Below are 19,809 nucleotides of genomic sequence, written 5' to 3'. Positions count from 1 at the left end.
CCCAAGTCCTTGGGCCCCTGCCACCCATGTGAGACACCTGGAAGAACCTCCTGGCTCCTAGCTTCAGCCTGGTCCAACCCTGGTCATTCTGGCCATTTCAGGAGTAAACCAGCGGATGGATGGAATATGTCTGTCTGTCTCTCTCTCTCTCGCTCCTCCCTTCTGTAACTCTTTCAAAAAAAAAAAAAATGACAAAGGAAAAATGTAGAAAAAAGGAAACCATTTAGCCTATTCATGAATAGATACTAACTTCCCAAATAAATATTATTAAATGAATTAACAATACATTAAAAAATACCCATTGACCAAGTAAGTCATCTCAAGAATGTGTGATTAACAGGTATTCATATATGATATAATTTGTCAGCTGCTAGACAGAGATAACCCAAATGACCACAGCAGAGAAGAGCTTGGCTGTTCATGACACCAATGCTCAGTAAATCAGGACACTCTGGATACTTCCTGGAAATAACTGGGAAAAAAGATTCATTCAACCTGCAGGGCAGCTTCACCACGAGCAAGGAATCATCAGCAGAAATCCCACTTACACCAAGAACCAGGCAGACACCGATTATCACCACTAGTACTCCCCCCTGTTCAGTCTGTATGGATAGGTCTTAGTGTCTGTGAAAGAACACCACCAGAAACGCGGATACAGGCAAAGCTGCTGCTCACGGAGACGGGGAACTGAGCACAGCTGTACACTGGAGCCAGCGGCTCGGGGAGAGGACCAGGGTGAAGACAACACACATCAGACCTGGGGCACTGCTGTCTCTGTTCTTTGCAGTGACCTCTTCTGAGCACGAGCCCTTGCCACTGCTTTAAGGGTTTGTTGCCACACTGTGATCCACCTGGATTCTTCATGCACATCACTACCAAGGTCATAGAACCCAAATGTCTACCTTTTTCATGGATTTGTCACCCAGCTAAGACGAATGCCAATTCCATACCTTGGTGTGACTCTGGCACGCTAATACTTCCTACTCAAATGAACAAGGTTTCCCCTAAACACAATTTGAAGTTACCATGGAAACACAGCAGCTATATATGGAAACTAGTGAAAACACTCCCAGGCATGATTTCTTGTGCTCAACTTTTAATTCCACCCTTTCTCTCCCACTCCAGAAAGGAAATTCATTACAAGAAGTCAGGAAATCAGAAGACTAGACTGAAAATGCGCTTAGAAGAGAAAAACCCACTTCACTCACATTAACCGATCTTTGACATTCATGATGGGTATGACCCTCAAATTCTCATTCCCTAAAAATATCCTGAACCCTAGATGGCTTCACTGCAACCCAAGTTGCTTTAAACACCAGCAATTAAAAGGAACTAGTTTCAGGTGAATCATTCATGTAGCAATTTGGTCATTCTATGAATTGATTTTGGCAAATTGACCTAAAGTGCAAGAAAGCCATATATCTGGTATAAAGGGAAATCATAAAACCAAAGGAAGTTAAGTACAGACTTCTCCAAGGAGCGACTGGACCTCTGTGGCTAAACAGGGGTATCCAGAGCAGGAGAAACCCAGTAGGACTTGGTGCAGAACTGGACAAGACAGGCCTCAGTACCCACAACCCAGGCCAGCTTGCAAGGGCTGGCCTCTTCAACCCTTGCCTGAGACCACAATTTGCTGATGTTGTGAGTTCACTATGGGGAGTAGGAGAGCCGTCCAGGAGCTGTGTGTGGGCAGGGTCCTGCGCATTCACCTCAGCACCCCTAGCAACTCTCAGAGGACCTAGGGCATGGCACTGCGCCAACACGTGCTGAACTAGAGGCAAAAAGTCAGTGTTAAAAAAAGATCTGCACCACCACACAAGTCCCAGGTCTCCTGGAGGTCACAGAAAGACTGCGATGTCATCCCATCGCAAGGAGTTACAGCCCACGAACCTCCCACTTTCGAGAGCTCGGTAACTTCAGAACCTGGAGACTACTGCACAGGAGATGAAAAATGGGTATTTTTGTCTGGATCCCAAGGTCTGAGAACAGAAAGTATAAGAAGCAGTGAGGAGACGAGAAAATAGGTCTCTTCAGAACGGGCCAAGGACCTGACAACGCTGAATCCTGAGAAGCAGAAGGAAGACACTGCTTTCTGGTTCATTCACTCTTTCGTGCCTTGTCACCTTCAAGTCTGGGCTCAGAAGGCATTTCTATTTCTACCACAACCATCCCAGTTAAAACTATATCACCCTCACTCCCACCCCTTGCACCTGGAACTTGGTCCCCTGCTCCATTTTTACAGCATTTACCATCTTTAATATCCTGTATCCTTTTCTTATGTTTAGTCTGTTCCTCTCCACAACACTGAGAGCAAAGGCAAGGATTCTGTGTGTTCTGGTCCCTGCCATACTCAGCTCCTAGCACAGGGCCTCTCTCTAGAGGTGGGCACCTGCCACTGAGTGACTGAGTCAAACATCTGGGGAGCTTGGAGTGCCAGGCTGGGAGCTGAATGCTGAATACCAAGGTAAACGAGGAGGCCACTGGCCCTGTCTGCGGGCAGTTGTTTTATGGGAGAGAAAGACTTGTGAAAGTGTACATTATGGTAGGTAGGCACAGTAGGTACTGTTATTCTCAGGCTGTGAACAAAGTCCTCTGACAACTCAGAGGACTCAAACTTGCTCTGCCTGAGGAAGCTAAGGATTTAGCAGGGTAGTGATCTTTACTCAGGTCTTGAAGGACGTGGAGGTGGGGACTGGGAGGATGGAGAAGTGAGGGAGGGCATGCCAAGCAGAGGGAGGAGCCAGGCAAAGCTTCTGAGTCATGACTGGGCCCCGTCGGGTCTAGAAAACAGCCAGCTGGGGCCAGCGCTGTGGCACAGCAGGCAAAGCCACTGCTGCAGTGCTGGCATCCCATATGGGAGCCGGTTCAAGTCCCAGCTGCTCCACTTCCGATCCAGCTCTTTCAGGTCTAGCACTGTGGGGCAGTGGGTTAAGCCACCATCTGCAATGCCAACATCCTACATGGTTGCTGGTTCGAGTCCAGCTGGTTCATTTTTGATCCAGCTCCTGGCTAATGGGCCTGGGAAAGCAAAAGATGGCCCAAGTACTTGGCCCCTGCCCCCACTTAAGAGACTCAAATGGAGTTCCGGGATCCTGGTTTCAGGCTGGCCCAGCCCTGGCCATGCAGCCATTTGAGGAGTGAAACAGTGGATGGAAGATCTCTCTCTGTCTCTCCCCCTCTCTATCTGTAACTCTGCTTTTCAAATAAATAAATAAAAATCTAGGGCTGGCGCCGTGGCTCACTTGGTTATTCCTCCACCAGCAGCGCCGGCAACCCATATGGGCGCCGGGTTCTAGTCCCAGTCACTCCTCTTCCAGTCCAGCTCTCTGCTGTGGCCCGGGAAGGCAGTGGAAGATGGCCCAGGTGCTTGGGCCCCTGCACCCACATAAGAGATGAGGAAGAAGCACCTGTCTCCTGGCTTTGGATCGGCGCAGCGCAGGAAGTGGCGGCCATTTGGGGAGTGAACCAAAGGAAGGAAGACCTTTCTCTCTGTCTGTCTCTCTCTTACTGTCTATAACTCTACCTGTCAAATAAAAAAAAAAAGAAAAAAAATCTAGATTTTACTCTGTAGACAAGTGGGGGAACTATTGTGGGGGATGGGCAGGTGGAGAAGGGACATGTGACATGGTTAGCTTTGTTCTAGGGAAGATCATTCTTGCTGTAGTGTGCTGGATATACTAGAATAGGGAAGAGACTAGAGGCAGGAAGGTCTTAGAATGCTGTTCCAAGAATGCAAGAGATGGTGGAGAGCAGAGCTAAGTAAGACAGCAGCCTGGGGTGGAGGGCACTTCTTCAAAGACAAGGGCGCAGAACTCAGTACCAGCTGATACATATAGATGCCAGAGGAGGACACTGAACCAGCCCAAAACAGTGTCCTCAAATACGTGCTGCTGTGAAAACTGCCATTTAAGTCTGTTCTGTGATCGAAAGCATAGCACTGGAAGAACAAGACTGAGAGAGAAGGCCATGCTCTCAGGTCAACGTACAAGCTACAGCCCCAGGTCTTCATGTGCAAAGTGATCAAAATGAGGATCCACGGGCAGAGGAGCAAGCATGTGCCCAACACAGCGAGTAGCTGATAAGGAACAGTCTCCGAGGACGGAGCTCCCCAGAACTCCCCAACACTCTGCTCCCATTTACCACATCAAAACAAAACTCCAAGTAATTTTTCTACAGCATCTCAGAAGACAGGCCTCCAGTTGTCAAAGTCTCCCACTCACATTTCAGTAGGAAGCACCTATCTCTTTGTGGAAACCTTGGATTTTTGCAGCAATTTCCCTATGCTACCCATAATCTCTACACGCTACTGTTTCTACCCATATATCATCTTCGGGTCCTTCAGCCAAGTCCCAATCCAGTTAAAACCCTAATTAAGTTAATTCCCTGCCTAATCGCTAGTCTGAGCTCCAAGACCTTCACCTGAGCCTCCCTGCTTCCTGATAAATGTTAAAGAATGCACACAGGTGTAACCTTCATTTCACCCTGTCTTCAGCCTCTCAGGGCATCCGGGTAGTGGGATATACAAAAGGAAAAAAAAAAAAAAAAACAAGGCCGGCGCCGCGGCTCACTAGGCTAATCCTCCGCCTAGCGGCGCCGGCACACCGGGTTCTAGTCCCGGTCGGGGCGCCGGATTCTGTCCCGGTTGCCCCTCTTCCAGGCCAGCCCTCTGCTGTGGCCAGGGAGTGCAGTGGAGGATGGCCCAGGTGCTTGGGCCCTGCACCCCATGGGAGACCAGGAAAAGCACCTGGCTCCTGGCTCCTGCCATCGGATCAGCGCGGTGCGCCGGCCGCAGCGCACCGGCCGCGGCGGCCATTGGAGGGTGAACCAACGGCAAAGGAAGACCTTTCTCTCTGTCTCTCTCTCTCACTGTCCACTCTGCCTGTCAAAAAAAAAAAAAAAAAAAAAAAAAACACTGTAAACAGCAGGTGGGGACAGGTTAGATGACTCCAGAGGTGGCCCTTTCAACACATGAACAGCAGACTGCACAACGTGGCTCAGGGGCAGCTGGCTTAAATTGCACAATGCTAGACTGGACTATTGCAAAAACCTGAGCTCTTCCCTCTCCCACCTGTCCAGCCAGGCTTATCTTCTTCAAACAGCACTGTTACTGGGTAACTCCTCTGCTCAAACCTTCAGCTGGCTTCCCCTGCCTGGTTCCAAACAAGATCCCAGCTCTAACAGGTGGGCTCTTTTTTTTTTTTTAATTTGACAGAGTTAGACAGTGAAAGTGAGACAGAGAGAAAGGTCTTCCTTCCGTTGGTTCACCCCCCAAATGGCCACTGCGGCCAGCACACCACGCTGATCTGAAGCCAGGAGCCGGGTGCCTCCTCCTGGTCTCCCATGTGGGTGCAGGGGCCCAAGCACTTGAGCCATCCTCCACAGCCACAGCAGAGACCTGGACTGGAAGAAGAGCAACCGGGACTAGAACCTGGAGCCCATATGGGATGCCGGCGCCACAGATGGAGGATTAACCAAGTGAGCCACAGCGCCAGCCCCCAGGTGGGCTCCTTACAACCTAGGCTTGCTTACCACTTCCCTCTGTCCCTGGACTGCTACCACTCAAGAGGAACGCCCCTTCACATTCCCTTCTCTAGTACTTCATGGTTCTCAACCCTAGCTGTACTGTGCAATCACCTGCAGAGCTTTGAAAAAAATACGGCCGGCCAGCGCCACGGCTCACTAGGCTAATCCTCTGCCTGCAGCACCGGCACTCTGGGTTCTAGTCCCGGTTGGGGCGCCGGATTCTGTCCCAGTTGCTCCTCTTCCAGTCCAGCTCTCTGCTGTGGCCCGGGAGTGCAGTGGAGGATGGCCCAAGTGCTTGGGCCCTGCACCCACATGGGAGACCAGGAGGAAGCACCTGGCTCCTGGCTTTGGATCGGTGCGGCGCACCAGCCGTGGCTGCCATTTGGGGGGTGAACCAACGGAAGGAAGACCTTTCTCTCTGTCTCTCTCTCTCACTAACTCTGCCTGTCAAAAAAACAAAATACATATATATATATATATGGCCAAGCTGAGTGGCATAGCAGTTAAGACACCCGCAGCCCATATCAGAGTCCCTGGGTTCAGGTCCCAGCTCCACTCCTGATGCCAACTTCCTGCTAATTTGCACCGTAGGAGGCAGCAGATGACGGCTCAAGTAGTTAGGTTGCTGACACCCATGTGGGGTACCTGGATGGGGTTTCTGGCTTCAGGCTGGCCCAGTACCAACCATGGGGGGGCATTTGGAAAGTAAACAGAAGATAGGAGGGAAGATCTTTCTGTCCGCCTCTGTCTCTCTCTCTGCCTTTCAAATTTTTTTAAAAAAATTAAAATAAAAAACATGCCCATGGGGGTAAGAAAAAGGAAGGACAAGAAAGTGTGAAAGGTGGGGCAGAAGAGCAACACCCTCTAAGACTTGGATTTAACACCAGTCTGGAGCAGGGCCCAATCATCAGTGTGGGTTTACTTTTTTTTTAATATTTATTTTATTTATTTGAAAGAGAGAGTTACAGAGAGAAGTAGAGACAAAGAGAGAGATCTTCCATCTGCTGGCTCACTCCCCAGATGGCCGCAATGGCCGGAGCTGCACCAATCCAAAGCCAGGAGCCAGCTTTTTCTGGATCTCCCATGCGGGTGCAGGGGCCCAAGGACTTGGGCCATCTTCTACTGCTTTCCCAGGCCATAGCAGAGAGCTGGATCGAAGTGGAGCAGCCAGGACTCAAACTGGCACCCATATAGGATGCCAGTACTTCAGGCCAAGGCGTTAACCTGCTGCACCACAGCACCAGCCCCATTAGTGTGGTTTTTAAAACTCTCCAGGAGATACAAATATACACCAGCTTTGAGAAGCAGTGTCCTGGCCTCCTCCACACTTTTTCCAAGGCTCAACTCAAGTCCCATCTGCAGTCTTCATGGATCTCCCTCTCCTCTGCATTACTACAGCTCTGAGAACCTGTCCTGCATCACTTCCTGCCACATAAGCCTGTCTCACTTCTGCTTCCAAATGTGTTCTCCTTCCACATGTCTCTAGTTATGCACAGGATACATACCCGGAAGCACCTAAATGAGAGATGCTACTCTGAAGGCCAGAGGTATTAAAGAATACCAGAGCAGGCAGACTTCACAGAGCATCTAGACCAATGGCTCTTGAACTTCTGGAGGAGCACAGAAATCCTTTGAAAATCTGGTAAAGTTATGATCCTTCTCTCCCCAGAAATAAAAACACACAGAACTCTGCAAGGAGTTTCAGGCAGTTCAGAGGCCCCTGAAATGTTCCCTAGTCACAGTGAGTCTTTTTCTCACGTGTAGATGCAGGAGCTGGCAGGTAAATGATCTGCCTGTGGTACAGGCAGCTCTGGAGCCTGGTCTGTTATCATTCCATCAGATTCCCTGTACTTGGCATCTCCACTGACTGCTTCAAATCCCACAGCTAAGCTCTGCCCATCTGCTGGTGGGAACCTGAATGATCTAAGAGGCTGTGCTTCGTATCTGGCCACGATAATTACACTACCAGGTTCCTGAACTCACGCTACTTCAACGACTCTTTCATCGCTGGGTCACTAGACCTAACACCTAAGAATGTAAAACAAATGGAAGTCTGAATTTTCAACTCCTCTTGGCTTTCAGAGTTTCTAATGAGACAACAGATCCTTACCCCAAACTCACCCGCTTCTCCACAATAGCTGGGCTGTCATCCCCAAGGGCAAGGCGAGAAGCAAAGGTCCGGAACTCCGCCAGGCCCAGAATGGGCAGGTACTCGTGGTTGAAGCTACTGTCGTTAGCAATCTTCTGCTCCACCTTCCTCACTACCGGCAAAACCCAGGGCTGGCAATCGTCCGTGCGGTAAGCTGGAACACGGGAAAGAGTTACACACAGTGGCGCCTCAGGCTTTGTCCAGGCTAGAACCGGGAACTGCACACAGCGGGATTCCAACACTTCCCACTCAAGGCACAACAGCAGGGTGGGTGTCTGCCTGGTGGTTAAGACCTTGCTTGGGACAGCTGCATCCTACACTGGCGTCCCTGGGTTCCACTCCTTGCCCTGGCTGCCAATTCCAGCTTTCTACTGAGGCACGGTCAGAGGCAGCAGGGGTCCCTGTGATTGGGTCCCTGCCACCGACATGGGACCCACAGAATTCCTGGCTTCTCCCCTGGCCCAACTGTGGCTATTATGGATGTTTGGGGATTAAACCAGAGAACAGGAATTCTTTCTGTTGGTCTCTCTCCCCTCTCAAATAAATCAGAAGAAAATTAAAGTTCATTTACTTGCTGAGAATCTGCTTTGGACCATGCATTGAGCCAGGTGCTAAGCATAGAGGACAGACATGGTCCTTATGGAACTTTTGGCTCTTAAACCAAAAGTCAAACCAAATCATCACAAATGTGATCATATGAGGCAGTGCGTGTGTAAGTAGTCTGCAAACAAACAAACAAAAAAAAGTCTTTAAAATGCCAGGTTGGGGTATTTGGTGTAGCAGTTAAGGCACTGCTTGGGACACGTGCCTCCCACACTGGAGTGCTTGGGTTCAAGTCCTGGCTTCTCTGCTGTCATCCAGTTTCCTGCCGAGGTACAGCCTGGGAGGTAGCAGTAATGGCTAAGAATCTGGGTCCTTGCCATCCAAGTAAGAGACTTAGATAGTGTTCCTTGCTCCTGGCTTCAGCCTGGCCCAGCCGTGGCTGTGGCTGGCATTCAGGAATGAACCAGTAGATAGAAGATATCTTGGCTGGCACTGCGGCTCACTAGGCTAATCCTCCACCTTGCGGCGCCGGCACACCAGGTTCTAGTCCCGGTTGCCCCTCTTCCAGGCCAGCTCTCTGCTGTGGCCAGGGAGTGCAGTGGAGGATGGCCCAAGTGCTTGGGCCCTGCACCCCATGGGAGACCAGGAGAAGTACCTGGCTCCTGCCTTCGGATAGGCGCAGTGCGTCGGCTGCAGCGCGCTGGCCACAGCAGCCATTGGAGGGTGAACCAATGGCAAAGGAAGCCCTTTGTCTCTCTCTCTCTCACTGTCCACACTGCCTGTCAAAAAAAAAAAAAAAAAAGAGAGAGAGAGAAGAAGATATCTTTATCTCTCTGCCTTACAAAAACAAGCAAAATTTTAAAAAAGGGGGGGGAGGGGCTAGGTCAATAGTGCTAGTGCATTGATGTCTCTACAGCCAGTGGCCCAGCAGCTGTCTTCTTTCTACATCTCCCTGAGGTTTCCAGGAAGGTCTGGGTGCTACTGCCCAGGAAGTCTGCACCTTCTAACACAAGCATGGAAAGAAGGGTGGAAGGGGCCTGCCTCCTCTCATGCGCTGCAGCACAGAATGAGGCTGAACCGTGAGCAAACACTCTGGGACAACAGAGTTCAACAGCTCATTTCACAGTCACCCAAGGACCCACGTAAACACGTCTTCGTCTTGTTCTGTATTTTGACATCAGCCAGTGTTTACCAGACGGTTCATCTACTTCCCGCGCCTCATGCTTTCAATGATCTAAATTTACCTATTTCACAATGTTTAACCTCACTTTATAGTAAATTTCTAACTGGTTCTTCTACACTAAAAGTAATTTAAGGCTGTGCTGAGTTATGCTAGCACTGATTTTTTTTCCTCTATACTTTTCTGGCTGTGACAGGATTATAGCTTTAGTGGGCAGCTGCTTTGGCTTGGTGCCCAGGCCAATAATCTCTCTGAGTAGAATTCTCAGCAGAGGTCATTTGCTTTCTGCTTGAATACTTAGGTCTCCAACAATCCTATACTTATGCAAGTGATTTTAAAATGGAAACAAAATATTACAGTAATTGTAATTAAGTTTTATCTTATTGATTTCTGCACAGAATTTATCCCTGACTTTTTAAAAAAATCAACTTTTTTCCCCACGGCTCATACCATATATGGAATTTTCAACATGCTGTTTTCCACTTAAATATGTTATTAATACTCATCAGCAACCGTTTTTCTAATAGGTGACATGCTCCACATGTCTCAGTGCCATGGTCTTCCCCATCTGCCTAGTGCCTGAAGCCTCCCTCCGTAATAACTGTCCTCAGTTTCGAATGTATCCTCTAGAATTTCCCTAAGTCACACACAAGCAAATAAGCTCCTCACATCTGCCCTTTTTACACAAAACAAAGCACATCATACTATTTTATTCCTTGCTTTTTCTATCTAAATATCCGTATACAGAGTGTCCTTGTTTTTCACAGCTGCTTAAATGATGAATGTATCATATTTTCTTACTAGTCTCTTGTGTGTTTTTTATAAGAATTTATTTATTTGGGGCCGGCGCCGCGGCTCACTAGGCTAATCCTCCACCTAGCGGCGCCGGCACACCAGGTTCTAGTCCCGGTCGGGGCACCAGACTCTGTCCCGGTTGCCCCTCTTCCAGGCCAGCTCTCTGCCGTGGCCAGGGAGTGCAGTGGAGGATGGCCCAGGTGCTTGGGCCCTGCACCCCATGGGAGACCAGGAAAAGCACCTGGCTCCTGGCTCCTGCCATCGGATCAGCGCGGTGCGCCGGCCGCAGCGCGCTGGCCGCGGCGGCCATTGGAGGGTGAACCAACGGCAAAAAGGAAGACCTTTCTCTCTGTCTCTCTCTCTCACTGTCCACTCTGCCTGTCAAAAAAAAAAAAAAATTATTTATTTGACAGAGTGACAGACAGAAAGAGAGGGAGAGACAGATACAGATTACTGATTGACTCCTAAAATCCCCACAAAGGCCAGGACTGGTCCACGCTGAGACCAGGAGTCTGGAACACCATCCATGTTGGGGGTGGCAGGGCTTGGGCCACCCTCTGCTGTTTTCCCAGGGAGCTGGATCAGAAGCACAGAGCCAGCCGGCGCCGCAGCTCACTAGGCTAATCCTCCGCCTAGCGGCGCCGGCACACCGGGTTCTAGTCCCGGTCGGGGCGCTGGATTCTGTCCCGGTTGCCCCTCTTCCAGGCCAGCTCTCTGCTATGGCCAGGGAGTGCAGTGGAGGATGGCCCAAGTGCTTGGGCCCTGCACCCCATGGGAGACCAGAATAAGTACCTGGCTCCTGCCACCGGTCAGTGCGCGGTGCGCCAGCCGTAGCGCGCCAGCCGCGGTGGCCATTGGATGGTGAACCAACGGCAAAAAGGAAGACCTTTCTCTCTGTCTCTCTCTCTCACTGTCCATTCTGCCTGTCAAAAAAAAGAAAAAAGAAGCACAGAGCCAGCGCTCTGATATAAGATGCTAATGTCCTAAGAGGACATCACATCACCAGCCCCCGCCAGTCTCTTGTGGACAGACATCTGAGTTGGCTATTAAAACAATACTTCAAATGAATATGAACAGCCCTCTCATGTGTATGTAAACGTAACATGCAATGTTGGAAATGGAAGAGTGAGCTAAGAAGCAAGTCTGTTTATAATTTTGATAGCTATTTCCAAATTGCCCTTCAGAGGGATTCTATCAATTTATATTCCCACAAGCACTGTGTAAGATTGTCTGCTGGGGCCGGCACCATGGCGTAGCAGGTAAAGCTGCCGCTTGCAGTGTTGGCCTCCCATATGGGTGCCGGTTCAAGACCCAGCTGCTCCACTTCCAATCCAGCTCTCTGCTATGGCCTGGGAAAGCGGTGGAAGATGGCCCAAGTGTTTGGGTCCCTGCACCCACATGGGAGACCTGGAAGAAGCTACTGGCTCCTGTGGATTGGCCCAGCACTGGCAGTGGTGGCTAGAGTAAACCAGCGGATGGAAGAACTCTCTCTCGCTCTCTTTGACTGCCTCTACTTCTCAAATAAATCTTTAAAAAAAAAAGGCTCAATAGGCTAATCCTCCGCCTGTGGCGCCAGCACCCCGGGTTCTAGTCCCGGTGGGGGCACCGGATTCTGTCCTAGTTGCTCCTCTTCCAGTCCAGCTCTCTGCTGTGGCCCGGGAGTGCAGTGGAGGATGGCCCAAGTGCTTGGGCCCTGCACCCACATGGGAGACCAGGAGAAGCACCTGGCTCATGGCTTCGGATCAGCGCAGCGCGCCGGCTGCAGCGGCCATTGGAGGGTGAACTAATGGCAAAGGAAGACCTTTCTCTCTGTCTCTCTCTCTCACTGTCCACTCTACCTGTCAAAAAAATAAAAAAATTTAAAAAAAAATAAAAAAGAATTGTCTCTTCCCCATAGCCTCATCCACTGAGAGAATTTTTGCCAAGGAGAAGGTGCAAATGATATCTCAGAGTAGTTTTATTTGCATTTCTCGTATGAATGCGATTGGGCATTTTTTCATATAAATAAGCCATTCACAACATCATTTCAGTGGCTTCCTATGCATCACTATTAACCATGCTATTTTCAAGTGTGTACTATTATAATCACGATGAATGTTCATATCTTTACACATATTCATAAGTATTTGAAAAAATTCTGGGGCCAGTGTTGTGGTTCAGTGGGGTAAATCACCTCCTGAAATGCCAGCATCCAATGAGTGCCATTCAAGTCCTGGCTGCTCCACTTCTAATCCAGTTCCTTGCTAATGCACTTAGGAAAGCAGCGGATGGCTCAAGTACTTGGACCCTTGTCACCCACATGGGAGATATGGATAGAATTCCAGGCTCCTGGCTTTGGTAAATAAATCTTGCTTTTGTTTTTGTTTTTTGACAAGCAGAGTTAGACAGTGAGAGAGAGAGAGAGACAGAGAGAAAGGTCTTCCTTTTCCGTTGGTTCTCCCCCAAAATGGCCGCTACAGCTGGCGCGCTGCGCCAATCCGAAGGCAGGAGCCAGGTGTTTCCTCCTGGTCTCCCATGCGGGTGCAGGGCCCAAGCACTTGGGCCATCCTCCACTGCTTTCCCAGGCCACAGCAGAGAGCTGGACTGGAAGAGGAGCAACCGAGACAGAATCCCGTGCCCCAACCGGGACTAGAAACCCGGGTGCCGGCGCCGCAGGCAGAGGATTAGCCAAGTGAGCTGCGGCGCCAGCCTGGTAAATAAATCTTAAAAAAAAAATTCTAAATGTAATATTACTAAGTCAAAAGGTATACTAGGCCAAAACAAATAAAAGACTTCATATGATCATTTTAAATTTTGTGGCTCTCTCCTATCAGTTAACTCTACCTTCCAAAATGTGTCATTTGCAAATCTGAAAAACATACCAAGCAAGTAATAAAAATGGGGCTAGATCTCCCAGACTGACATAGCCACTAACCAACCAGTAGTCTTCAGGTGGGGGGGGGGGGGTGGATCTAACCCTCAAGGCAGTCATAGCATACATGATACCCCTGGATCACCAAACTACTTCCTACCCAATAAGCTCACAAAGCCTACTCTACCAGGAGGGTCAGATTTCCTTAATTATACACCAAAATAACAACTTCCAAGAAAGAGTTGTCCCTGAAGCAGATCACCCTATCTGTGATCACAATGCTACCATTGTTCAAAGCATTCTTGGAATTCCTTCTGGAATTGTTTTCAGAGTCAATTATCTCATTATTCTCAATGTTCCCAATAGTGCCAAATCTTCATTCTTTGCAATTCAATTTAATTTTTAGAAATGGTACTTGCACCCTCTCCTCCAAAGAGTGTAGGTGAATAAACTGGGCAATATTCCTGTAGAACAATTACAAAGAGATGGTCTACCTGCTTCAAAGGCCATTCCAACCAAGAGAGGGTTTCCAGAAATTTCTGAAGAATAACAGTATGTTTGGACTACAAAGAAAGGATACTACTTAGGGGCTGGCACTGTGGCACAGTGGGTTAAGTGCTGCCTGGGACACCGGCATTCCATATGGAGTCCTGGCTGCTCCACTTGGACCCACCTCCCTGCTAAAGTGCCTGGGAAAAGCGGAAGAGGCTTAAGTGCTTGGGCCCCTGCCACTCACGTGGGAGACACAGATGGAGTTCTAGGCTTCTGGCTTCAGCCTGGCCTAGTCCCCATCATTGTGACCATTTGAAGGGTAAACCAAGGAATGGGAGAACCTTCTTTCTGTCTGTAACTCTGCCTTTCAAATAAATAAATATAACCACAGCGAATAGGATAAAGTATTAATACTATTTAGATGTACAAAATGTGAATATTCATAGAAAAAGCAGTTATTTTATGCTTTGAGTCTGGGTTTGGACATTAGATGTGCTAAACAATTATGCTATGTATTCACATTTGTGATGTCACTCATGAATAATGTAGAATAAGTAAAAGCAATGAAAGAGAAAGAAAAGGCTGTATGAATGTTGTTCTTACCACCACTGCATATTCCACGGAACTCTAGAAAATCTTGTAATGCTTCCCGGGGTGGGCATGGGAGAAGGGTATCGTGTCTTTACTGTGACGAAGGAGAAACTGGCCAATTTATACCTTCCCTTCCTTCCTCGTTGCCCAATTTCTCCCAGGTTCTGTTCTGGGCTTATTCCCAAGGCCTCACCTAACTGCTATTGAAGCAGAACTGCAGGTTCCTCCTGGGTGACTGGACCAGTGAGGTCAAGTATCACCAGCTCCCTCATTCCAGCTCTCCTGCGTAATTCTCACTCCTGTCTGTGCAGTCATGAGTTTCTCATTCATTCTTTCATCCACTCATTCACTGAACCTACCATGAGCCAGGCACTAGCTAGAAGCAGCCACACAGAAATGGGTAAGACCATGCGCCCTCCAGGAAACCTTCTCCGAGGACAGGCAGAGTTCACGGAGGATGAAGTGTGAATGAAGAACAAGAGTTTAGAAGGCAGATGAGCGGAGAACGGTGATCCAGACTGAGACCTGTGCAAGGTCCCGGAGGCTGGCACAGTGTTAGGTTTTTGAGGATCTGCATTGTCACAGCTCAGAAGTAGGATCCATGCAGGGAGTGGCTCAAAGGGTCACGGAGTCTCTTCTAAGGAACTTCCATTTCAATGGGAACCACTGCAAGCACTGAAGGAGTCAGTAGAATGAAACATAAACTGGAGGGGATGGAGGCAGGTGATTAAGTCGGCAAGCTGTGCCCATAGTCCAGAAGGTCTGAATGAAAGCAGCGCCAGTGGAGGTAAATAAACGGGGAGATACTTGAATGGACAAGACCCAGGTGCCAAATAGACAGGGGACTGGGAGTGGCGACTCCAGGTCTCACTGTCTCTCCTCTCTCTAACTCTGCCTTTCAAATAAATAAACAAATCTTTAAAAAAAAGGATTTTCAATGTAAAAATATTTTTAAAAGACATAATACATCTTAAAATCCTTTATTTGAATATGCTAGAAAACCATATTGAATATTCCAATAAATATTAAAAACAAATAGATTATCTGGACCAAAGGAAAGATAAGTTTACATGAAAAACAAACTGGAATCTTTGAAGAAATGTCTTTACAGGCTGAGTCACGTAGGACCCATGTCTCCCTTGCCCTTAAAGCCACTTCAGTCTGCAGTTTCTCAGAAGCACTAAAACAATCAACTCAAAAAAGTGCTGTGTGTGCCTAACAGTGGAAAATGTGATACCCTACTGCACAGAGCTTACTGAACTCACACAGCAAGAAAACCTCTGGGGAAACCATCTGTAAGTGGAACTGACTGATGAGGTTCAGCTGCCATGTACTCTGAAATGTCACTATTCTCTGAGCTGAATAACCTCTATGGGGTTTTATCATGACCTGCAGGGGGGGCAAAACATCTTCCTCAAAGCCAGTAATTAACTACATTCCTTGAGGATATGTGCAAGCAAAGCCGGCACATCCAAAGACTGCAAAAATGTCTCTAACCCTGTTCTACTCTGATAAGGTCTTCATCCAAGGAGCTGCCAGCTACAGAAAGGGGGGTCACAGTGGGGATCAAAAATAACATCTATATATTACACTTTTTATTTGCACATCACATTTCACTTCATTTACTTACTCCTCAAGTCAACTAATAAGACCAGCAAAATTATTGTCCTACACTACTGTCATGGAGCGTGCTAGTGAATCTTGGAGCAGCAGAGTCCAACCTTAGCCTGTCAGAGACGGCAGTCAGTTCCTCCTTTTAGACTGAGTCCCTGGGATGTCATGTAATCCTCCCAAGGTCACACTGCTGGACCACAGTGCTGGGCCTGTACCCAGTCTTCTGGCTCTTCCTGCTACAGCTCTTTGGCTGCCTCCAGAGCACCTGAAGGTACCTGAAATGGAGGAATGAGCAGAAACCCTAGGGCTTGAACAACCTGCCAGGAATCCCAGGCTAACATGCAGTGGTCATAAGACCCAGGGTAAATTATATCACGTCTCTAAGCTTTAGCAATACAGGAGATTTGGGGCAACATGAGATTCCATACGCATCTCATTTGCTCACAGTTCCTGGGTTCCTGGGAAACATAACAAAGGCACCAGCAGAGATGAGGCAGCCGGTGAGCCAAAGACCAGCTCTCAGCCAATCACTCTGCCTGGACTGCAGGATGCTTCTTCTCTGCTTAAACACTATTTCTGAGCCAATACCATATTATTCCATTCTACAGTTCTTGAGCTGAAAATTTCTATTAAACATCTTTTAAGACTGACCCAAAGAAACGTCAAAACAACAATAACAATAGTAGCTGATGCTTATATAACCCCTATTTATTTGCCAGATACAGTTCTAAGAACCTTTAATGCATTTAATCCTCACCAAAAAAAAAAAAGAAGAAGAAGAAAAAACCTGTAAGACAGTTCAAAGGTCAAGGGCAAATAAAATCTGAGGTCTAGACTAACATTAATATTAGTTCTTTGGTCAGTACTGGCATACTTACTATTTAGAGCTTCTGTATTAGATTCAAATTAAGAGCTTGAATAGCACTCGTTCCAATTCAAAGCAATCTTTGAATATTTCTCTTATTCTGCTGCCTGCTGAAAACATCACTTTTCCTCCACGAGCAAAATATGCAGTCCTGACTTAATTTTTTAATGCTTTTTATGAAAAATTTCAAATATACACAGAAGTTGAAAGAATACTATAAAGTCTGCACCCGTACCCATCACCCAGCTTCAACAGACTCCCTTTCTAGGATTTTTCCTTACTCTCTCCCCCCTACTCCTCAGTGGAGACACAAACATTCTCTGTGGGAATCCTGTGTCTGAACCTCCTTCATGTCACCTTGCCCTACAAATTAATCCCACTTCCTCTCTGCAAATCTCTCATCTTTTCCTCCCAAGTCTGTCCCCTAGCAAAGCACATCATGCTGTCGTTCTCCTCTCTCTGACTGGTCTTAGAATGTGGCAAACTGGCAATCAAGAAAGTGTCCTTGGGGCTTCAAACATGTGAATGACAGTGAAGGAAACAATGCACTCACCGCAGACGACTCGGGTTAAGTGGAATTTCAGAGGCCCTGCAGGACAAATCTTGGCAAAGGAGGGAAACCGAGGCCCACACGCAGATGTCCAGGGCCCAAGAAATACAACCAAGAGACGAACTCAAGAATGTGTGGAGAGCGAGTTTCTAGTGTCCACACTTCTTCCACCATCTCCATCTGGTCATACCAGGGCCAGAACCATCTGCAAGGGCATTACCCCATCACAGAAGCACTTAGCGCCCTACTGCAGGACAGCATAACTAAGGTGCAGATTTTTTAAATCCTTGAGGACAAAACCAAGCCTCCCTCTAACCCCACCAGACTTAATAAGGTATCTGATTGTCCTGGCGGTCACTCAAATATTTACCGATCCAGGTCAAAGCTCCCTACGTCTCCCTAAGTTCTCCTTTCCCCGGTTTCCGGCAGTCAGGACTCCCCAAGCCCATCGGACGTCATATTTTCTTCCCTCTCGTCACAATCCCTGGCCCTCGCGTTTCTTAGGAGGATGTAGGACAAGGAACACTGGAAGGAGAAATCAGGAAGACCGAGCTTGTGGGCCGGCTGCTGCACTTGCTCTGTGTGACCTTGGACACATCTCCCCTTTCCATGGGCTCCAAAGCCCCACCTGCAACATCGGCAGCTGAACCCAGTCCTCGTGCACCCTGCCTCCCCTCCCGGGTGCGCCCACATGGAGATTCGGCCTCTCCCGCAGCCCCCACGGTCCAGGTTAGGCGCGCTCCACTCCGAGCGGCTCAGGCTCCGGGGCACTGCATCCTTACCTCCCACTCCCAGGTTGACCTTGCGGGGGTCTGGATCCTCCCGGAAGTCGGCAGTGAGCTTAAAGACGAGGACCGGCTGGGCCTGCGGAACCTCGGCAAAGATTGACGGAGGCGCCATGGCGAGGGAGGAGGACTCTGCCGAGAACCTCCACCCGGCTCCTGGAGCTGCTCGGTCCGGTCTGGGCGCGACTGGAGGAGACGCTCACCTTCACCTAGCCGGTGGAGGCGGGCCCGCGGCCTCCAATGGTCGAGCCGCGTCCGGAGCTTGGCAACGCGGTTAGCCAATAGTGAGCTTCTGACAAAGCACAGGCAGGGGGGAGGGGATACTGTTAGCCAATCCAAGAAGAGAATCTTATCGGAGGCCAGGAATGATGCAACCAATGTGATTTACGCCGGCAGAGGCGGGGGCGGAGTCCAGAATTGATTGGCAGAGCGTGCTCCTATCACTGAGGCTGTTATTCCTTGGGGGCCAAGGGGAGGAACAGAGCGCGGTGTCCCCGGAGGCTGCCGGCTCGACCTTCTGGGGCCAGAAACAGGCGGGAAGTGGCCGGCGGGAACTCCGGAGGCCGGGTCTTTCCTTACTGAGCAGGTGTTTTTGCCAGGCCCGGCCGTGCGCACGTTCCTGACCGAGACTGGCCCTCCCGGGCTGGCAGCCAAATCCCTGGCGTCCGTGCCCGGGACGCGAGCCCACGGCCGGGACGTGCTGCTCCGGAGCCCACGCGGGCGACCTTGACCGCCTCTGCCGGCTGTTTCCCCCGATAGAAACCTGCGTGCGCTGCGCGCCTTGGTTTCCGGCAGGGAGAAAAATCCTTTGAGGGGTGACCACGACTTCCTCGCTGCCACGTTTCCAGTTTGGGATTTTGTATCCTCCCATGCCTAACGGAGCGGGGCCCAGTCTTCAAAGACCTTCAGTTCTGGGCGCGGCCTACCCAGCTTTGACCAAATCTTGACGTCCTTGGCTGGCTTTTCTGCAGGCTGTTTGTTCCTCTGCCCTAGACCCTGCTGTCACCTGTTGACAAATACAAACCCCATTAACCCTCACACTCTGCTCAGAATCTGCCTCTGTGCATCTGGGCCTTGTTGGCCACGTTACACTTTTAGAAAATGCCCTTGTGGTTAAAAACCTTGCTCCCGAGCCAGGCGACCTAGGTTTAGATGCCGGCTGCCACTTCCTAACCCAGGCAGGTTTCGACAAGTTCCAGGTTCCAGCTCTATAGTGGAGGGAATACTATTTCCCTGGGGGTTGTTGTAGGGATTACATGAGTTAACACACATAATGTGTTTGGTTGCACAGAGTAAGCACTGCCTTCTGTTGGCTGTTGCAATGGTTCACGTCAGCCACAGCTGTGGAAGGTAAAGCTGCTGTTGGCAGGGGTCCTCCCCTGCAGAAATCGCCCTCATTCTCTGGCATTTATTCACTCAACAAGTCGTCCAAGAAAGCCGTTTTCTCCGTGTTCCAGAAGAAAGCATTTTCACAGTCTCTAGTCATCCGATAATACAAGTCATACAATGAATTTCTCATTCAAAGTAATGAGCACAGCTGAAGAACTGTATTTAATACCTGCCAACCGTTTGTGCCCTCTGCTTCTTGTGAGAAACTGTGCCTCTGGTGTTAAAGGTAAGTGCCCAGGGTGTTTCTCTAACAATGCTTTCCTCCAAGGATTGCAAGGGAATGCTGAAGGTCAAGGGACAGTGAACGTTCAGTGCCTCTGAAAGCAGAAGCAGAGGACAGCTGATGAGAGGGGAGTCCTTTGGCCCAACTTGTATTTAAAAGTATACTCTTCACACAGTGTTCACATGATATCGTGGTCACTGCCTACGTCATTCCCAGGGAAATAAATAACCCTAGGTTACTTGACAAAGGCCAGATAAAT

At 49.1% G+C, this 19,809-nt stretch overlaps 1 protein-coding gene across 1 annotated transcript in view; it reads right to left on the bottom strand.

Moving 5' to 3' along the window:
- Window positions 1–18,498, bottom strand: part of GOT1 (glutamic-oxaloacetic transaminase 1) — a 30,397-nt gene extending 11,899 nt beyond the window's left edge. Inside the window, exons 1-2 of the mRNA XM_002718630.5 lie at window positions 17,936–18,498; window positions 7,645–7,826 (exon numbers count right to left, since the gene is read on the bottom strand). Coding sequence (XP_002718676.1) covers window positions 7,645–7,826; window positions 17,936–18,053 — 300 coding nt within the window. The 5' untranslated portion in view covers window positions 18,054–18,498. The remainder of the gene's footprint in view (window positions 1–7,644; window positions 7,827–17,935) is intronic.
- Between the last annotated feature and the right edge of the window lie 1,311 nt (window positions 18,499–19,809).

Source organism: Oryctolagus cuniculus, chromosome 15 (genome assembly GCF_964237555.1).
Source record: "Oryctolagus cuniculus chromosome 15, mOryCun1.1, whole genome shotgun sequence".
NCBI lineage: Eukaryota > Metazoa > Chordata > Mammalia > Lagomorpha > Leporidae > Oryctolagus > Oryctolagus cuniculus.
This window is presented reverse-complemented; position numbering and strand designations above follow the sequence as displayed.